At 35.3% G+C, this 18,410-nt stretch overlaps 2 protein-coding genes across 3 annotated transcripts; one reads left to right on the top strand and one right to left on the bottom strand.

Annotated features, from left to right (window-relative positions):
* Nucleotides 1–223: 223 nt before the first annotated feature.
* GPR15 (G protein-coupled receptor 15) lies at nucleotides 224–1,237 on the bottom strand. The gene has a single exon (XM_015814853.1). The coding sequence runs from the start codon at nucleotides 1,235–1,237 to the stop codon at nucleotides 224–226; it is 1,014 nt and encodes a 337-aa protein (XP_015670339.1).
* A 2,607-nt stretch (nucleotides 1,238–3,844) lies between these two features.
* CLDND1 (claudin domain containing 1) lies at nucleotides 3,845–17,295 on the top strand. 2 transcript variants are annotated; one of them, XM_015814894.1, is made up of 6 exons: nucleotides 3,845–3,889; nucleotides 8,533–8,831; nucleotides 12,583–12,630; nucleotides 14,802–14,906; nucleotides 15,801–15,938; nucleotides 16,046–17,295. In XM_015814894.1, exons 2-6 carry the CDS (start codon nucleotides 8,546–8,548, stop codon nucleotides 16,261–16,263), a joined length of 795 nt encoding a protein of 264 aa, XP_015670380.1. In that variant the 5' UTR covers nucleotides 3,845–3,889; nucleotides 8,533–8,545; the 3' UTR covers nucleotides 16,264–17,295. The 2 variants fall into 2 exon arrangements, with proteins under 2 accessions (XP_015670380.1, XP_015670388.1); XM_015814902.1 differs by lacking the exon at nucleotides 12,583–12,630.
* Nucleotides 17,296–18,410: the final 1,115 nt, after the last annotated feature.

Genomic DNA, 18,410 nt, shown 5'->3' with positions numbered 1-18,410 from the left:
AGACAATCTTTTCATTAACTATCCAATTAACTTCCATGTAACTCAAAGATATATATAATAATCAACTTAGTCATGATTCCTTCCTAATTCTTTATTTTCATCTCCTCACATTTCAACCTTCCCCTTTTTATGAGTACTTCAAAATGGTGACTCTCTTTAGAATGATAACGTCCTTCTCTTCCCGAGAATAACCTTTTCAGGGAGAAATGGACTCTTTGAAAATCTAAGTGTCCAAGCTTGAAAAACTGCTTCCAGGTCTATTGTATTTCCTGCATGGAAGAATACTTTGTATCATGGTCCTCCTGATGCAATTATCAAAGAAGAAGTAGATGAAGGGGTTTGTGCAGCTGTTCGCAAATGCAAATAGACCACCCAGTTCCATGCCCAGATGGGCAATTTTATAATAAAGGCAGAAAGATTGCTGCAGTTCCGAGATGCTCGATATCAAAGACAAGATCTTAAAGATGTTGAAAGGAGTCCATGAGAAAAGAAAAACAACTGCTACTATGAAGACAATTTTGATGGATTTTCTTAGTTTTTTGTCATGTTTCCCAAATTTCTGATAGTGCACATAGAGTTTTTTAATTATGGAATAATGCAATGTTAATATGCTGAACAGTGGTATAAAGAAAGCCAAAATTAGCAATATCAGTGATCCAATCCAATTGTTGGATATGGTTTCCTTGTCCACACAATAGGTATTGTTGCTGTATCTTCTCAGCTCTCTGGACTGTAGAGTAGGCAGCCCTAACAGGCAGGATAGTATCCAAACACAGATGCAAACAAGAATAGGATAAAGCTTTGTTCTAATTTTTCTGGCCATTGAGGGGTACATGATGGTCAAGTACCGGTCCCCACTCATCCAAGTCAGAAGAAAAATACTGCAGTACATGTTGACTGAGATAATGTAGGAACTGCCTTTGCACAGAATAGAGCCAGATCTCCAAAGTCCTGAGGCTAGCTCCTTGTCTATCCAGAAAGGCAATGTGATAAGAAAACTAAAGTCAGAAATTGCCAAGTTGACAATGAAGGTATCAGTAAGCCTCCATACACGTTGTTTGGAGATTAATACTCCTATCAGAAGACCATTGCCCACTATCCCCACAAGAAAAATAACAATATAAAGAACACTCACAAGAATTTCCCTATTGGGCAGCTTCAGAATCTGGCAATTTTCTTCAGGAGCATCTGGGCTAAGATAGTAGAAGTAATCATAGCTGGGAGTTGTTTCCTCCATTGCAAAAACGATTTAGCAGCTGGTTGGTGCAGGAGTAGCTAAACTCTTTATTTTTTGTGCAATAAACAGTTCTGCTCTTTCCTTCAATTTCTTCCAGATAACAATAACTAAGCAGCCACTTAAGTGGGGAAAAAAGAATGTGAGGGCCAGTGGTTTCCTGAACCTAAACATATTTATGTTTTTTGATTTAAAGAACTGTTGTGGTTTTTGGTTGCTTAGTAGAAGCAAAAAAAACAGGTGAACTTCTCAGGGGACCTGTTTTTTTTTTTTTTAAAGTAACGTTTACTTGCCCAATGTTGTTTCTTTCACTTCCACAGCCTTTGTTGACCAAGATACTCACATTTTTGACAAAAACAAACAAGTATGTATCTTTACATTTCACTCTGCCACTAGTATTAATTTCAATTCTACAGTAAGTTCCAATAGAACATTTATCACACAATGTTCGACCAGTAGCACTTTTTTTGCCTTCTGACTTGATTTACATAGACTTGTTATTTTTGCAGTGATTTCAAGGTACTTTAGTTTAACATAGATTTTCTAGAAGAAACTATAATGTTATTTGTTTGTTTGATATTAGGATATAAATTACTGTTGTTTACTTTGTTTTCAAAGTCTCTCCAGGGCTGGTTTAAATGAGTTACAGCATATAAAGGAACATAGGTCCTAAAAATATTCCCTCTCGCTTAAGCAGAATGACAGGTTGAAACAAGCCAGAGGCAAATGAATACAAGCAGCTATGGTGATTAGTTTTCATCTTCTTGTTCCCAAGAAAGTATCTGGTATTTGCTTCAGACTGACAGAATTTTGGGACCAATGTAGACTAATGCAACTCTGTGTTAGCCTTTGGATAGATAGAGTCAATGAGGGATTTATCCACCAGCTAATGCAGCTCTGTGTTAGCCAGTTAACCAATTAGCCAAATGGTAGATAGAACAACAGGACCATTCTTCTAAATTTCTGTTCCTTTCCCTTAGGAATTATAATCTATGGGCCACAAGGAATCAAGCTTTCTCTGTTGCAGCCCCCATTCTAACCCTAACCCTAACCTTATCCCTAACCCCTCACCCTCTTGTGTTTTAGAAAAGCCACTAAGCCTGGAATGTAAAGAAATGTCTAAAAAAAACTCTAGTGTAAGCATCAACCCCACCCTGGGGTGTGTTTCACTGTTTTTGTAATTGATGACCTTAGTTTCTTTCTTAGAAACCCCTGTTTCATTGTTATTTGTTATTTCATTATGCTGTTTTTATACTTTAACTCTCCAGTGTTTTCATTAAAATAACTACAACTGATTTTAAAAGGATTTTCTTTAAGTAAGCATGTTTAGGATTGCTGGCTTTCAAGAATTACATTTAGTGATTAAGTGCTAAGAATAAAAAATGGAAATTCTCATTTCCAGCACTGTTTATTCTTACTATAGCAGAATTATTCTTAATAACAACAGGTAAACATTTGCATAGGAATTCTATCAGTCTAATTTTCAGCAGAAAATTCTGCTACTCATACAGTGAAAACAATACTCTGACATATAGTAGCAAATTCAGAGAAATTTGATAGAAGAGAATATGTACAATATATGTAACCCAGGATTGGAGTCCTTGGTGCTCTGAACTTGATTATTTGCTTCTGTTGTCTACCAAAACAAAACAATACAGGAACAAGTTTTTTTTAATGATCATTTTGATTTAAGATTAAAAGAGAAGTTTAAAAGCACAATAGCAAGCACTCTGGGCTGATTACAATGAAGGGGATATAGCAATAAAAAGGTTTTGCCAGGATTTATGCCATAGTTAGATGCAAGTAATATTTTCCCTCTCCATCTGAAATTACCCTGGGACAGCCTGAAATGTGTAAAATCAAAGTTCTATTACCCATTATTTCGGAGAGGCAGGCAGAAGGCAGGCAGATAGGGATTAGTAGTGGGAATCGCTAATTTCTGCCAGCCCAGGTAATCTTTGTTAGGGGCATTGTTTTGTGTCATGATCATGATGCAAAAACAATAAGTTACATATCTGCATCAGATGTCAGGGTGCAAATATGTAACGGCAAGATTAATGTCTCTTTGCTCGTATCTTTCAGTATACCTAATCTTAGTTTGTTGAGCCATATTGCCAGTATTCTTTTTCTGCCCACTGAAGGATAGTATTTAGCACATCAGTTCATAAGGGAACCACCCTGTGAATGTATGTGCTGGCGCCATCTGACAGCACCAAATGGGTAGGTGGACAACTGAACTGAAAGGTATTCAGTGCACGGAAAACTGCTACAACGTTTGTAAATCTAAGGGGTTAACAATTAATTTTACACTTAACAATGCCCTCATTTCCCTGGGAGAACTTCAACTGCTTTCCGCAATTCTCTTCCTTTCCGTTTGAATCTAACAATCCTGGCAGCCAATATCTGATGCCCGGAATGTATGAATGCACGCATTCATAAGTAAACAAAACCAAGTGTTTGTCCTGGAGCGAACCTAAGCGTGTCACTTTGCCTTCAGAACGTGGCAGCCAACAAGATTCGAACTACACTTCCCAGAGATCTTGGCGGCACAGGGGCGGATAAGCGTCTGCGGAGGCGCTTCCCGCTCTCCTGGCTGAGCTGCTCTTGGGGGTGGGGGGTGGAAACGAAGCCGTGGAGTCGGGAGAACGATGGGAGGTAAGTAGAATTGGGCCCTACCGAGCCCTGATTGTTTCCCTGGTACTCCAAGTGAAGAATTTGTGAATGAAATAGGGGACAATGTAGAAGAGCATGGTTGGGTCCATTGCAGGGGATGTGGTTACCTAAAACGGGACCCTGAAAGAGCTGCAACCTTGTATTTTATTAGGGGTCACTATCGCTAGATAGGAGGAAAACCGGGACCCCACGCTGCTTTCTCTATGGAAGCCGGATAAATCCTGCAGGTTTCTTTCTAGCCATCTCAATCTGGCAATTAGTTTATTTCATCCCCTAGTGTATGCCTTTAGATTTTCTATGCACTAATATTTTAACAGTGCCATCCCCCACATATTTGATGAGAACTTTCACTTCATTACTTTCAGAGATATAGGAATGGGATTGCATGGGGAAAACACAAAACTGAGTATTAAATGGGTTTATAAAGATGCATTCTGGTTGCCATTCTCTTCTGTACTCATCCCCCCCCCAAAAGGCTTGAAAAAAATACCACAGAAATGGACATGAGAATTTGTTTCTCTTACTAAGATATGGGTGGTGATTTCCCACAAATAGCATGTTTAATGAAAAAAAGAGAGACTTTGTGTCCCTTCCCTTTAAAAGTCCCTGCCCTAAGTTGATGATATGATTAAAGAGTTGTCCTTATAGTTCAAAAGCCTTTCAATAACATATGGGCCATCCTAATCAAATTCTTCTATGGGTGAGACCAAATAGCCTGATTCTTTTTGAGCTTTTCACATAATAAGGGAAAAAAATAGGATCTGGTTCTTTTGTTTTGAAAGAAAAAAGTATTCTAAATTGTTCCTATTATATACTTAAATGATATATTTACTAATTATATATTCACTAAGAGTGTTCATGTCTACATGCACACCCTTAATGTGGCAAGAAATGAATATAAATATGAAAGCAAGTTTGATTTGATTGTGATGAAAGATTGAGGAAAGATACAAAGAGAGACTAATGAAAGATAAATGGGCATGAAAGAAAAGGAAGGAAATGAAATAAACAAAAATAAAAGTAGAAAGGTTGCAGGAAAAGAAACGATGTGTCCTATATAAAACAAATAAATTAATCTTCCAACTGAATAAATGGAAAGTGGATATAAAGGAATGTAATGTAGACCTGCTTGGAGAACAGTGAAAATAATACTAAATGCCAGAAGTATGTGTTGATTCATGCCAAATAAAGTATAAAAGAAAGATGAAGAAAAACACAATGGATGCAAAAATGCATAGGAGAATGCTGCAGAAATGAGAAAAGAAAAATACATAGAAGAAAATAATGCAGAAATTATAAAAGAAAGATATTGTATAATGTATAGATAGGAAAAAATATCTGCAAAGAATTAAGATTTAAGAGGGAAAGAAAATACAGATTGAGAGGGGGGAGTGAGTTAAAAAGGCTAAAGTGAATGCAATTAAAAATAGAAGATGAAATGGTTTAGGATGAAAAAATAGGAAGAAATGTTTGCTCCCTTGAGTTATTTATAAAGTAAAAAAGGCGGGATAAAAATCTAATAAAAAAATCAAGGAATGCTGGAAAGGCTATTGAAAATGAAGTAAAACCTGATGTTAGAATGTGGCATAATAGTAAAAGTACAATTGTTGATGGTGTAACTGGAGAAATGTTAAAATATGGAAGTGCTTTACTTAGAGTAACTGTGAGAGTTGTTTAATGTGTATGTCAGGATTGAATCTGTGCTTCATGGTTGTAGGAGTGCTCTTATTCCTCTCTTAAGTTAAAAAGAAAACTGGATGGAGTTAGTTTATTAAGAGTGCCTGGGAAAGTATTTTGCAAAATTCTCATTAAGAAAATGTATTATATTTTGGTTGACTTAGAAAAAGTATATGATAAAGTAAAATAAATTTGCTTTGTGGATTAGTTTCTTTAAATATAGAATTGAGAATTAGTTGCTGAATGTAATAAAAGCAGTATACAGTGCTTCCTTTACTATGGAAGTAAAACATGCATGAGAATAAATGGAATGCTTAACAAATAGCTTACTATTGAACATAGAGTAAGACAGGTTGTAAGAGTAACTCTGGTTGTTTAATGAATTTATGAATAACGTATATGGTTGTGCTCATGTTAAAATTGCATTAGTTGGAGATCTGAATGGACATGCATTTTTTTACATAGATAATATCATGTTGTTGACTAAGAACCCAAAACATTTGCAGTAAATAATACGTGATGATGTGATAATGTGATGCAACAAAGAGTATACATTTGAGAGCAACTACATTAAACATCAAGGAAGTTGTATTTGACAGGGAAAGTGGAATGAACAATTGCAAATTATATATATACAATTCAAAGAAGCTTTTGTGTTTCTTGATAGGCTGGAGAGATTTCAAGATGTACAAATGCTGGTAGAAAGTGTTTGTGTTGTACATATTCTGTTGTGAAGAATTAATGAATGCCTAAAAAAGTTAAAATAGCTTAAGAATGTGCTGCTATTCTTTATTTATATGGAAGAAAGACTTGCTTAAGTCAGGGTAAACTTAAGTTCAGTGAAGGGGATATAGGGTGCTATGTATATGTAGTAAAATGAGAACAGAGAGAGTCAAGAATGAGGGTGCTGAATGAATTTATATTCGATGCAGAGGTTAGTTATTACTATAAAGAAGTGTGTTGCTTGGTCATATTGAGAGAATGACTCAGGACTAAATTTCGGAACAAATATAGGAAACAATAGTAAATGTGTCAGTAAGAAGAGAAGGCTGAGAAAGTTGTGGTGGATGGAGGTGATGATACTGTCAAATATGGATAGGTGAAAAGGTCAAGGGACAAAAACAGTGTAAGAAGCACTATTTGTGCTGCCTGGATGTGATGAAAGCAAGGATAATTTGCAAAGATAGAAAAGTATTGTGTTGGTATAAGTACATTTAGGCACTATTTCCCTTTTCTTTTTCTTAGCTTATGACTTTAACTTCTTTGGGTATTTTTTTCTTACTCTTTTTCTGTGCTGTGCATAATGCTACTTAACCAGAAAAGAAAGAGCACAATGATTGTATGTGTACGAAAAGTGGATTGATTGGAAGTTTGGATTTGGCATCATCATGAGAATGTATTTGTTGATAGCTCTGCTAAATATGGTTTTAGCCCCTTTTTCTCTGAAATCTCAAACCACTGCAATAAAAGGCACCATACAGAATGGGTTCAATTTATGGTAAATGATTGGGGAGGGGCATTTTTTGAACTTAAATTACACAGTTCAAACAGCTGAGGAATAGACTGAAAAGTACTAAAGATACATATTTCAGATGTGCATATCTGGATATCTCAAGGGATTGTTTTTGTATCTGTATTTTTTTGCAAAGCATTTTGCAATGCATTCTTTTTTCACTACGTCTCTAAAGCCTGCTCTCTGTACAGTTCTTTGCTCCCAATTAATATATGAGTCAGTTCTAATTTATCAAGGTACTCTGAGCCAGCCCTCAAACCTGAATAGACCAGCTTGGGGCTCTTCAGGCTTTTCAACTGTATCTATTGCCAATCTGATGGAGAAGGATTTACAGAACTCTCAAATTAAATTTTCATTTCCATTATTGTTGCTTAGCTAACACCTGGAGACTTTCTGGATCATGTATTTTTGTCTTCTGTTTAATGGTGTCTGAGGAGACTGCCTTAGAGACTGCCTAAGTGAGTCTTTCCTTAAAGTTTTTCAGAAATGGTTTGACATTGCCTTTTTCCTAGGGTTGTGAGAAGTGATTGGCCCAAGTTTACCTAGCTGCTTTGGTGCCTAAGGTGGGACTAGAACTCACGATCTCCCAATTTCTAACCTGATACCTTTACCACTACACCAAACTGTTTTTCTTGATCATGTATTAGTAGTACTGTATTTATTCAATTGGTAGTTGAACCATCCCTCCCAGATAATTACTTGAGATTGATGAGAAAAGCAGACATCACAACTACCGCTGCTCTCTTCTTGAATTATAATTTAAACTCTTAAACAGGTCTTCTTTCTCTTTTCTTTATTTCCTTTTTCAATCATTTTTTTCTTCATCTCTATATAGTCTTACATTTCTCTTTCTTCAATTATTAAATACTGTATATGAATTTCAATTTTAGTTATTCATTTAGGGGGATTTTTGTGTCCTACCCTTCCCCTTTTTTGTGTTTTTAGTGACTCTGGGCCAGTCACTCCCTCAGCCCAATCCATCTCACAGGAGTGTTGTTGGGAAAATAGGAAAGAGTATTATATATATATTCACTGCCTTGAGTTACTTATAAAGTAATAAAGGTGGGATAAAAATATAATACATACAAATTAATAAATATTCTACCCCTAGCATGTGTTGTGCTAGATTTGCAGAATTCTTTTTACGTAAAATTATTGCTGAGCAGGGAGAAGACTGTGCCTGTGGAGGGAAATATGAGCACTGTTTATTAGAATACTACCTGCTATACCTTGTTGCCTCTTCTGCTGCAGTGTTCTCCTTTTGATGTTTGAATAACTGTCTTTTTATTATAATTTCATGTAATGTAAAATGTGAACGTTATCTTGAAGATCATCTAAAAGAGGAAACTGGAAAGATCTGAATATTTTGCTAGCATTCATGCATTAATGTTCCTTTGTTGATGCCAATTTTTCTTTTTTCCCCTTTTGTTGACAGTAACTGAGATACCATGATGGATAACCGTTTTGCTACTGCTCTGGTAATTGCCTGTGTGCTCAGTCTTATCTCTACCATCTATTTGGCAGCCTCAATTGGCACAGATTTTTGGTTTGAGTACCGTAACCCATCACCTCCCGAAAATAACAGTGAAAGTAAAGCCACTTGGGATGAACTTTTTGGTGAAAATGCAGATGAAAACTCTTACACTGAAGCACTCTTTCGATGGAATGGCACCATTGGGCTGTGGCGGAGATGTATCACGATGTCTGAAAACTCTCATTGGTATAATTCACCAGGTAAGTTTGCACTAAAGAGGTTCTGTAATGTATCTTTCTCTGTGCTATAATGTATTTCTTTACTTCTTCTATGTGTATTACTACTTTTAAAAAAATGGGTATGATCTCATTTCCTGCTCAACATTTCATCTCATGTACAAATTTTTAGGGGAAAAAGTTTAATACATGCAATTGGCAACTGTTATTTTTCCCCCTAACATTGAAAGACAGAAAAAAACAAAGAAGAAAAAAGAGGTATAGATTTAGGATTTTACAAAATATTACAGTTAATCCTCAACTTATGACCATTTGTTTAATAATGGCCCTAAATTACAGTGGCCTCAGATAGGGCTCTATAGCCTTTAAAGTATTTCCAGCCATTGCAGAACTTTGCACCACTGCCCCGAGGTCATGTGATAGTGTGAGTGCTTGGCAACCTGTTCATACTTACAACCCCACAATTCTGTGATTGCCATTTGTAATCTTCTCTGCCGACTTCCTGAGAAAGCCAATGGGGAAGCAGAGCTAAATAATATTCTTAATTATTTAGAAAATGGTGATCTATGCCAAAGTGAACTGCATAAGTTAGAACAAAAACCTGACTTGAAATTTTAAAAATAGAACGAGAATATAATTAAACTGATTTAACAAAAAGATTTGAAAGTTAAATTGGATTCATTGAAAGCTTATATTAAACAACACTTATTACAAAATGTATAGACCAGCAAAAGGCAAACAAATTAAACAAATGAGTCAAAACCTTACATTTATTCACTGATTTGTTGAGGAAAGTGATCTAAAGTTACATATTTTTGTGGGCCAAATGTATGTGAACCTCTAGGACAGGGGTGTCAAACTGCTGGCCCGTGGGCCGGATGTGTCACGGTGAAACCTCGCTCACCCCATTGCTGGCAATGGAAAAAAAGTCGTGATACGTCACGTCACATCACATGATGTGATGTTGCAAATTTGACACCCCTGCTCTAGAATTATTAGTTCATTTGAAGGGGAAATTAGAATCAGGTGTTTCAATCAATAGGATAATAATCAGATGTGAGTGTTGGAGATCCTGCTTTATTTAAGGAAGGAATTCTGGATATTTCGTGTCAAAGTCTGGATATTCACAACACAGGTATATGGAAGTGTGTCATGGCTTGAATAAATAAGATTTCTGGTGGCCTCCAAAAACGGTTGTTGATGCTCGCCAGGCTGGAAAATGGTGATTGAAAATCTAGACTAGAGTGACTGATCAGGAACAGAGAGGAAAAGGAAAGGAAAAAGTATTCTTAGAAGCCAGATTCTATTTAAATAATAGGTTAGGGGAAGAAAAAGAAGGAAGGCAGATGGATATACAGTTCCACTAAACAGGTTATTTGTTTATTTGTTTGTTTATATCCCGTCTTTATTATTTTATAAATAAGGCAGGGAACATAGCTTACACACATAGCCTCCTATTTTCCCCACAATAACCTTGTGAGGTGGGTTGGGCTAAGCAAGAGTGGCTGGCCCAGAATCACCCACCTATCTTTCCAGCCTTGTGCCTTAACCATTAAACCAAACTGGCTCTCTCAAGAGAGATCAAATTGGATCTCAAGAACTGATATTAAAGCTGCTAGAAGTTAATGGAAGATAGAGAATGAATATACAGGATTCCTATCAACAGCTGTTCACCAATGCTTTTTTATTGAGTTCATTCAAAATACTACTTGAATTCTTGAAGGGACATCTTCTCTGAAGGTGGGAATTTGGACCAGTTCAAACGATGGACATTGTTATATTGCTTCTTTGTCTGAGCTGCAGTCAGCTAATTAGCTGGATTCTGTTGGCTTTTCCAAGCTACGAAATCTAATTCGGGAAGGGAGCCAGAAAGGGAAATTTTATGATGGCAAGTGCTGTTAGAAGGGCCTTTGATAATATGTGGTCTTTCGTGAATAACATCAAAAGCAGCAAACATGACTTTGGATAAGGGCATGCTACTGTCTACTTTGTTATATGTGGAAGTCAAAGCAGAAGAAATATAAAAAGTTGAATTCACTGGAACACTTAGATGTATGGGGCAAAATAAGTAGAATGAAGAATGAATGGGTGTTTAATAAATATAGAGTTAGTGCAAAATTGAATGAAGTATGAAAAACATATTTTGAAATGGTTTGATTATATAATAGAATGAATGAGGACTGAATCATAAGACTTATATTAGAAGAGGGAATGGGTTCAAAGGAAGGAGAAGACTGAAAAAATGTGGTTTGATGGAATTGAGGACATCCTCAAAAACTGTAGGGCCAGATGTTTAAAGAACAAAAAATCATTTATGAATTAACTGACCTTGTGAAAGCAAGATTGGTTTTCACAATAGAAATATTTGAAGAGATATAGTAGATAGTCTTGATATAAATTATTTTTAGCTATATACTTTTTTCTTGTCTTGTGTGGCTTAATATTTTTCACTCCTTTTCTGTATTTTGTATAATAGAAATATTTACATTAGGGAATAATGTGATAGATAAATGTTGCATTTATTATTTTTTTAATACAAATTAGCTTTTCAACAATGCTTATTCCATCTTTCATAATAGAAACATTGGCATTTGAGAAAAAAGTTATGTTTGCGTAGCAAGCAGAGATAAAAGGGAAAGAGTATTCTGTATAAGGATTGCTATATGGTAATCCTATGTTTTCTTCAATACCTAATTTATTAAAAAGATTTTTCCTCCTGAATATGCTTAAAATTGTGCAGCATTGGGATTTCAGAGATAAGATAATCTCAGGACATTTAGGGAATTTTCTGATAGTTATGGGGAATTCATTGCAAATTCACTTTTTTAATTGTTAGTTTCATACCTTGCCTTTTGTTAAGGGGATGATGATGATGATGTATGTAGCACTTCTTCCTTCTATTTTTCTCCACAACAACCACACTTTGAAATAGGTTGAGTTGTGAGAAAGGGAATGACCCAAAGATAACCAATGACTTTCTATGGCACAAGGTCTCCTGGGTTCCAATCCAGCTTCTTAACTACTATGCCAAACAGGCTCTCATTGAATCATGATCTGATTATTTTATTTCCTGTAAAAATGGATGATACTGATAATATCATTAGTAGGTAAACCAATTTGTTTAATTAATCATAGAGTCTTGAAATTATCTTATTGCAGTGTGCTAGAATAATCAGCATCCCCAATTAGGCTTTCAGATTGTCCAATATTGTATACTTTTTATTGAGGTAAATTTTCTTCATGTTCTTTGACAAGGGGGAATTAGTTATTTTTGTTACATATGCAAATGATTTTTAATACAAAATTTCTCGTGGCTAAATCATTGTAAGAAACTTAATTCATTGGTGCAGCCAGTAAGTAACCAAGATTTCATCTGTATCTTCTTGTTCATAGTCTAGAAAGGAAAGACAAAACTTTTTTACTTTTTCAGCTATCAGTGAATTAAAAATTCTCTTTGCATCTGTGGAAGTAGCTACTGTTATTAAAAGCTGGATTATTACTCCATTAGTCTCTGAAGCCAAATGATTAAATTTCTCCTACCAGCTCACTAGTATAGCTTACTTTAAAACCTGATCAAGGTCACCCTTAATCCTGAAATTCATTAAAGTGTGTTGTTACAGAAGATGATTGCAGAGTATCCATATCATAGTCAACTTCTCTTCTCAGTAGTTAAGGATTGGTTCTGGAGGAAGAATTGAAAGTATTGGCAAGAAGATGATCTTGTTTGTTTTTGATGCCCATAATTTAACTCTGTAATTACATTTCTTTTTTCAAGGTTTCAGTCAGTTCCTTCCAAACCTCAACACCACCAGCAGTAAAACAGGTATTTTTCAGTAATTTGTTCAAATCAATGGAAACAAACTTTAGGATAGTCTACATAAATTCATCATTTCTTTGTAGTCCTGTGGTAAGAAACTTATCTATGACAGTTCTGTTTCTTAATTATTTCAGATTAGGCCAATTCTTGATACAGTGCTAAAAACAATCCATGGAGTTCCATCTAGCATCTTAACAAATAAGTTGGTTCCTCCTGCTTTCGTCTCATTATTGCAGAATTGTTTTGGAGAGTCACAAAATTAGTCTTTATTTCTGGGCACTGAAATCTTTTTTAACATCAAATAAGCATTATAGCCATATCTTTTTAGTTTTAAGCTTTCTTCTCTTTCTTACCTTCTTTCATAGATACATTTTCACATACATGATGTGACTAGAACTCTCTTATTAGTTAATGATAAGACATTCTACACGGTACAAGTGGACAGAATCAAAGTCTTGTATTTTGGGAATAGATCTTCCAAAATAAAGAGATTAACGTATTTAATTAAGTTCATGCTGTTAATTTAGTATTACTCAAAGTGTGCACCAATACAAGCTGTAAAAGAGATAGAAGTCTGATAAGCCAACAAAAAGCTGTGTCCAGGTTAGACAAAAGTGGTGGAAATGAAAAAGTTAGTCAAATGACCTTTAACTAATTTGAAGATCCTGTATATTCAGGCAAGTATCTTCAAAGAAGAAAAAGTTCTCATGATGCTGTTTTGTTTAGACAATCAACTCTTGAATTCTTCGTAAAAATATTTTTCCTTCACATGCATGGCTTGTGACAAATATTCCAAAGTAGAATCTTGTATATTGTTGTTGCCATAATAGATTCCCTCTTTTAATCCTTCATGCTAGATAGGTTTATTCAACATAATAAATGTATTTTTGGGGACAGTACATTTGTCTGATTCTTGTTTCATTTCTTCTGCATTTCATATTCTTCCTTACGTATTTCTACTTTACCTGTCTACCGTTCTTTCACTTTTGCAACTTTTAAAACAAGAAAGCTGATGGCTTGATTGACTGTTATCTCCATTTGTACCTCCTGTCCAGCTGATTAGGAGCCTCCCTTCCACATACTGTTATAAAATATATTCATAGAATATAATGCAGACGTTAAGATAATTGTTTCGGATATATTGGAACTAGGTTCATTTTCTGAAAAGTATTTTAAGAAAATTCTAAATTCTTATTTTAAAAATCATGTGTTTAAAATTGATTTTCTTTTTTTGTTGTTATTTAAATCCAGTTTCTGAATAAATATGCATGGCAATGTGTTGTAAGGGAAAACAAAATCTTGGGATGCCAAATGAAAATCCAGGAGTTTACAAGCAAAGTTATGTCTACTTTCAGAAAAACAAATTTTGCATGGCACTAAAACTAATCAAAGAGATAATATTTTGAAAGCCATCAAATATGTTTTCTATTTTTAAAGCGATGACACCTAAAGCTAAATTACATTTAAATCACCGATTAATTTTAGGAATCCTTTCTGGCTTGGGGAACACAAAAAGGGATGTTCAGATTTATATCAATTAATTGAAATAAATGAATTTAGAACAGTTTTTAATCATCTGGCTTGTGTAAACACTTGTATCTTAAAATTCCAGAACGGTTTTTTTTATTTCCTTGATTAGCATAATCAAAAATCTTGCAACACTCTAAAGCAGGAGTTAAATACATTTGTAGCTCTAGGGCCATGTAAGACTTTTAATTCATTTCGAATGGCTTCTGGTGTGACTTCAAAACTTGTTTCAAGTGAACAATTCAGATCCTTTGTAAGATTCATCTACCCCTGGCAATTTCCTGGGTTGGGGGAAACAAAAGGATGTTAGAAAAAGAATAAAAATCAAATGGACACAGAATGAAAAGAGGATATGAAAAACAGAGAATGAGTGGCTCTGGCCCAACCAGTTTTCTTCAGCATTGCTCACCAATTGGCATCTGTCCTGAACGTATTACTTTTGAAGGATTGTAGGCCTCAACATTAAAATATTGCCTATCTCTTCCATAAAAGCTCTTTCAAACTAATCTCTTCATCCTTATGCCGACTCGAGATCATTTAAAGTAGGAACAAAGGACCGTAGCTATTTATTAATAAATATGTACCTTATAAAAGGCAGATGATCAAACAAAAATCACAGCCTAATAAAAATATCTATTTCATTCTGAAAGGTGAGATGGTCACAAAGTGTGTCAGCTTTTCTCTTTCGGATCAATTCATGGAAAAATACACAGATCCTGGGAATCATAATAGTGGCATTGATCTGAACCGAACCTGTGAGTATTTTTGGTTTATTTATTGGAAACAAATAGCGTAAATGTTTTTTCTCTCGCAAAGGTAAATGGCAAAGTAGGCTTCCACCAATGAATATATGTAGAATTGCATAGTCTGATATTTTCTAAAATGGGCAAAATGTAGGAAGATTACTAAATCTCATAATCTCTTAGCAATCTCACTTTTACGGTTTTAGTCACATGAGAATGATAGACTAAAGATAGAAATGACTAAAATCCCATAAGATTTTAATATCTTTTTCTAAAAGATCTAGGCTTATTTTTACATTTCAGAAAAAAAATTAATTTGAATTCCTTTTATGATATCTGAAGAGGTTGTAGGTGTTATGAGATACATAGTAGTTTTATAATTAGGGGTTAAGAATTTCAAAAATGTCATTTTATTTAGTATTTTAGTGCAAAGTAAGGCTAGAGTTTTGAAACTCTTGTCAAGAAAATGACACTTTGTACTAGCAATTCTGATAAGAGCAAGCAGAAAGAGCACCTTACAACGGTAGCTTGCTGGTCTAGCTTCCCTGTCCTTTCTGAAAGAGATGGGTGAAACGGTATTGCTGCTTCAAATAACTCTGTGAGTGCTTCAGGGTTTAAGATGTAGGGTGGGAACCAGTGTTGGGATTCAAATATGTGAACAACCGGTTCTCTGTGTGGATGCCGCTTCCGGAAGTCCATTCTGGGCCTGGGCAACAAAAAATTAGCTACCGGTTCTGCCGAAGTGGTGCGAACTGGCTGAATCCCACCACTGGTGGGAACATAGACTTCACATGAGGCTGAATGGGCAGGAAGGATAGCTTGGAAGGCCAGAAATCTTATATCGCTGTCTTATATCAAATAGTGGCATAGCCTAATGATTTTCATTTGTCCATATATATTTTTTAGATCTCTGGCGCTTGCAGTTTCTCCTGCCTTTTGTCAGTTTAGGACTCATGTGTTTTGGAGCACTTATTGGAGTCTGTGCTTGTGCGTGCCACAGTCTCTATCCTGCCATTGCCACTGGAGTTCTCCACTTCCTAGCTGGTGAGTCATCTTGAGGAACACCATCTGCTTGACACAAGGATGCCTTAATAATACAAGGCAAGTATTTCTTGCTCTGATCTAACTGTTGTTTGCCGATTTTTCACCAGGTTTGTGCACACTGGGTTCAGTTGGCTGCTATGTAGCTGGAATTGAGCTGCTCCATAAGAAACTACCTCCTCCTCCAGTGCAAGGCCAATTTGGCTGGTCCTTCTGTCTGGCTTGTGTGTCAGCACCTCTGCAGTTCATGGCCGCTGCCCTTTTCATCTGGGCTGCACGCACAAACAGGAAAGAATTCACACTTTTGAAAGCATACCGAGTGGCATAATAAGATCCTCATTTTTCCTCAAGTCTCTTATTTTCATACTTTTAAAAATCTCCTTGCTGTTTTTATTAGTTATTTATCTGTTTCAGAGGATGCATGCTTCTAATTACATTTATTTAAATGGCTTGGAATTGAAGAGACTTAGAGACCAGATTATGAGGAATTGCTTTTTCTTGCCAGAGATCTATAAGATTTCAACACATTTTTTAAATACATCTGACATACTTATATTTTCACATCTAAACTTCATCTGCAAAGCAAACATAGGATCCTTAAGGGGATGAAAGGTCTTGATGAAATTAAAATGGATAGAATGTGTATCGGATAAGCCAGGACCACTTTTTTCAAAGTGGTAAATATGCAGTCTCCTTGAAGGTTGTGATATAATTTTGTTCCCATCTTCAGATCTATTACTGTGTCTTTTTCAATCTATTCGGTCCAGATTGTTATAAAATGGTTGACAACTGTGGAATTTTTAAATCTTGTGAAATAGTTATCAAGATTGTGTGTGCATTTCTCTCTCTCTCTTGTAATAGAAGCATCCATAACAAGTTTTACTTTCTAATTTGACAAATATATCTGTATATAAATCTGACTTTTTAAATATTTTATTTATGCAATACTACATTTTGTAGAATTATTATTCATGTCATCTAAATGAACAATATTGTTTTAAGAAAATAAACCTGAGTTAAGACTCATTAATTTTACTGGAGTTGTATGTGACTGATAATAGAAGAAAATACATGTGATATAACATTTCATTTTAATGCACTTAACTAAATTCTTGACATCCATCCTCTTCTTTTCAAATCACAAGATATATAAAGGGGAAAAATGAAGAGTGCATTGATTTCGCTTCAAATTATAAAACCAAATTAAGAAGAAAAGATACATATTCAGTAAGAAAATTTATACAATGCTTCCAACTTGACATTATCAATATTTGTACCAGAATCCTTACAAATAAATAGCTACATTTAGGCTGTATCGTGCAAAGACTGTGTCCAGCCTTGCAGCTTCAAATTAAAATACCTTTTTGTTCTTTTATGCAGAGGGCATAAAACATGTATGTGTGTGCAATAAAGCTTTTTTAAAAAATACAGTGTGGGAGAAGGAAGATGTGAAATTATTCATTCTCACTGAAGAATTCAAAAATGTTAGACAGAATAACAAAGTTGAAAGGGACCTTTGGAGGTCTTCTAGTCCAACCTCCTGCTCAGGCAGGAAACTCTATACCATATCAAACAAATGGTTATCCAATCTCTTCTTAAAAAGTTCCACTGTTGGAGCATTCACAACTTCTGGAGGCAGGTTCTTCCACTGATTAATTGTTCTGTCAGGAAATTTCTCCTTAGTTCTAGGTTGCTTCTCCTTGATTCAAATACATTTTTAATACAGTAGTTAGTTTTGCATGTATTCTGAGAGCAAAGAGAATGCTGTTGAAAGTTTTTACTCTGGAAAATTTTTGATATATATTGCAGAGAAGTGTCTGATTCTCATAATAAATGAATGGCAACTCCGTTTAGCTGTTTAGAAAAAAAGCAAGATTATTGGGAAAAAATTGAGTTTGAATTGAATTTACAGCAAAAAGCATTATATTAGCCTCTTTTTATTAGTTGAAACCTACTGTGTGTTTTTTAATTGTCAAAGGTTCATCCTACTTTACTTCAAAATGGATAAGATTAATAGTTTGCATACTTTAAACTCCTCTAGCCTGAGGCACAAAACTTATATGTTCTAAACATGAGAGTGTGTGTTGAGTAAATATTGCTTTGCTGTGTTCTAGAACAGGTTTCCATTCATTTGAATATAGTGAATTTAGGCAGAACAGGAATGGGCAGTTTATTTTATTTTTTTTTTAAAAAAGACATCTCAAAATACCATAAGATATTGTAAATCCTTTGATTTTAAATATATATTTTCTATGCAAATTGAGATATATTTTTCCTCTAAACCAGTGGTTCTTAACCTGGGCGGTACCGCCCCCCAGGGGGCGATTTCATTTTTCAGGGGGGCGATGGAATGAAAAGGGGCGGCGTGGGGGCGATGGAATGAAAAGGGGGCGATAGGGGGCGATGGAGCAAGATGTTTTGGGGACATCTTTGAGCCTTCCCCTGCAGCTCCGAGCGTCCTCCGCCATTTGTAGA

This window comes from Protobothrops mucrosquamatus, unplaced genomic scaffold (assembly GCF_001527695.2).
Source record: "Protobothrops mucrosquamatus isolate PMUCROS unplaced genomic scaffold, P.Mucros_1.0 scaffold_96, whole genome shotgun sequence".
NCBI lineage: Eukaryota > Metazoa > Chordata > Lepidosauria > Squamata > Viperidae > Protobothrops > Protobothrops mucrosquamatus.
Note: the sequence above shows the minus strand (reverse complement) of the source record. Positions and strands in the feature narration are given on the sequence as shown.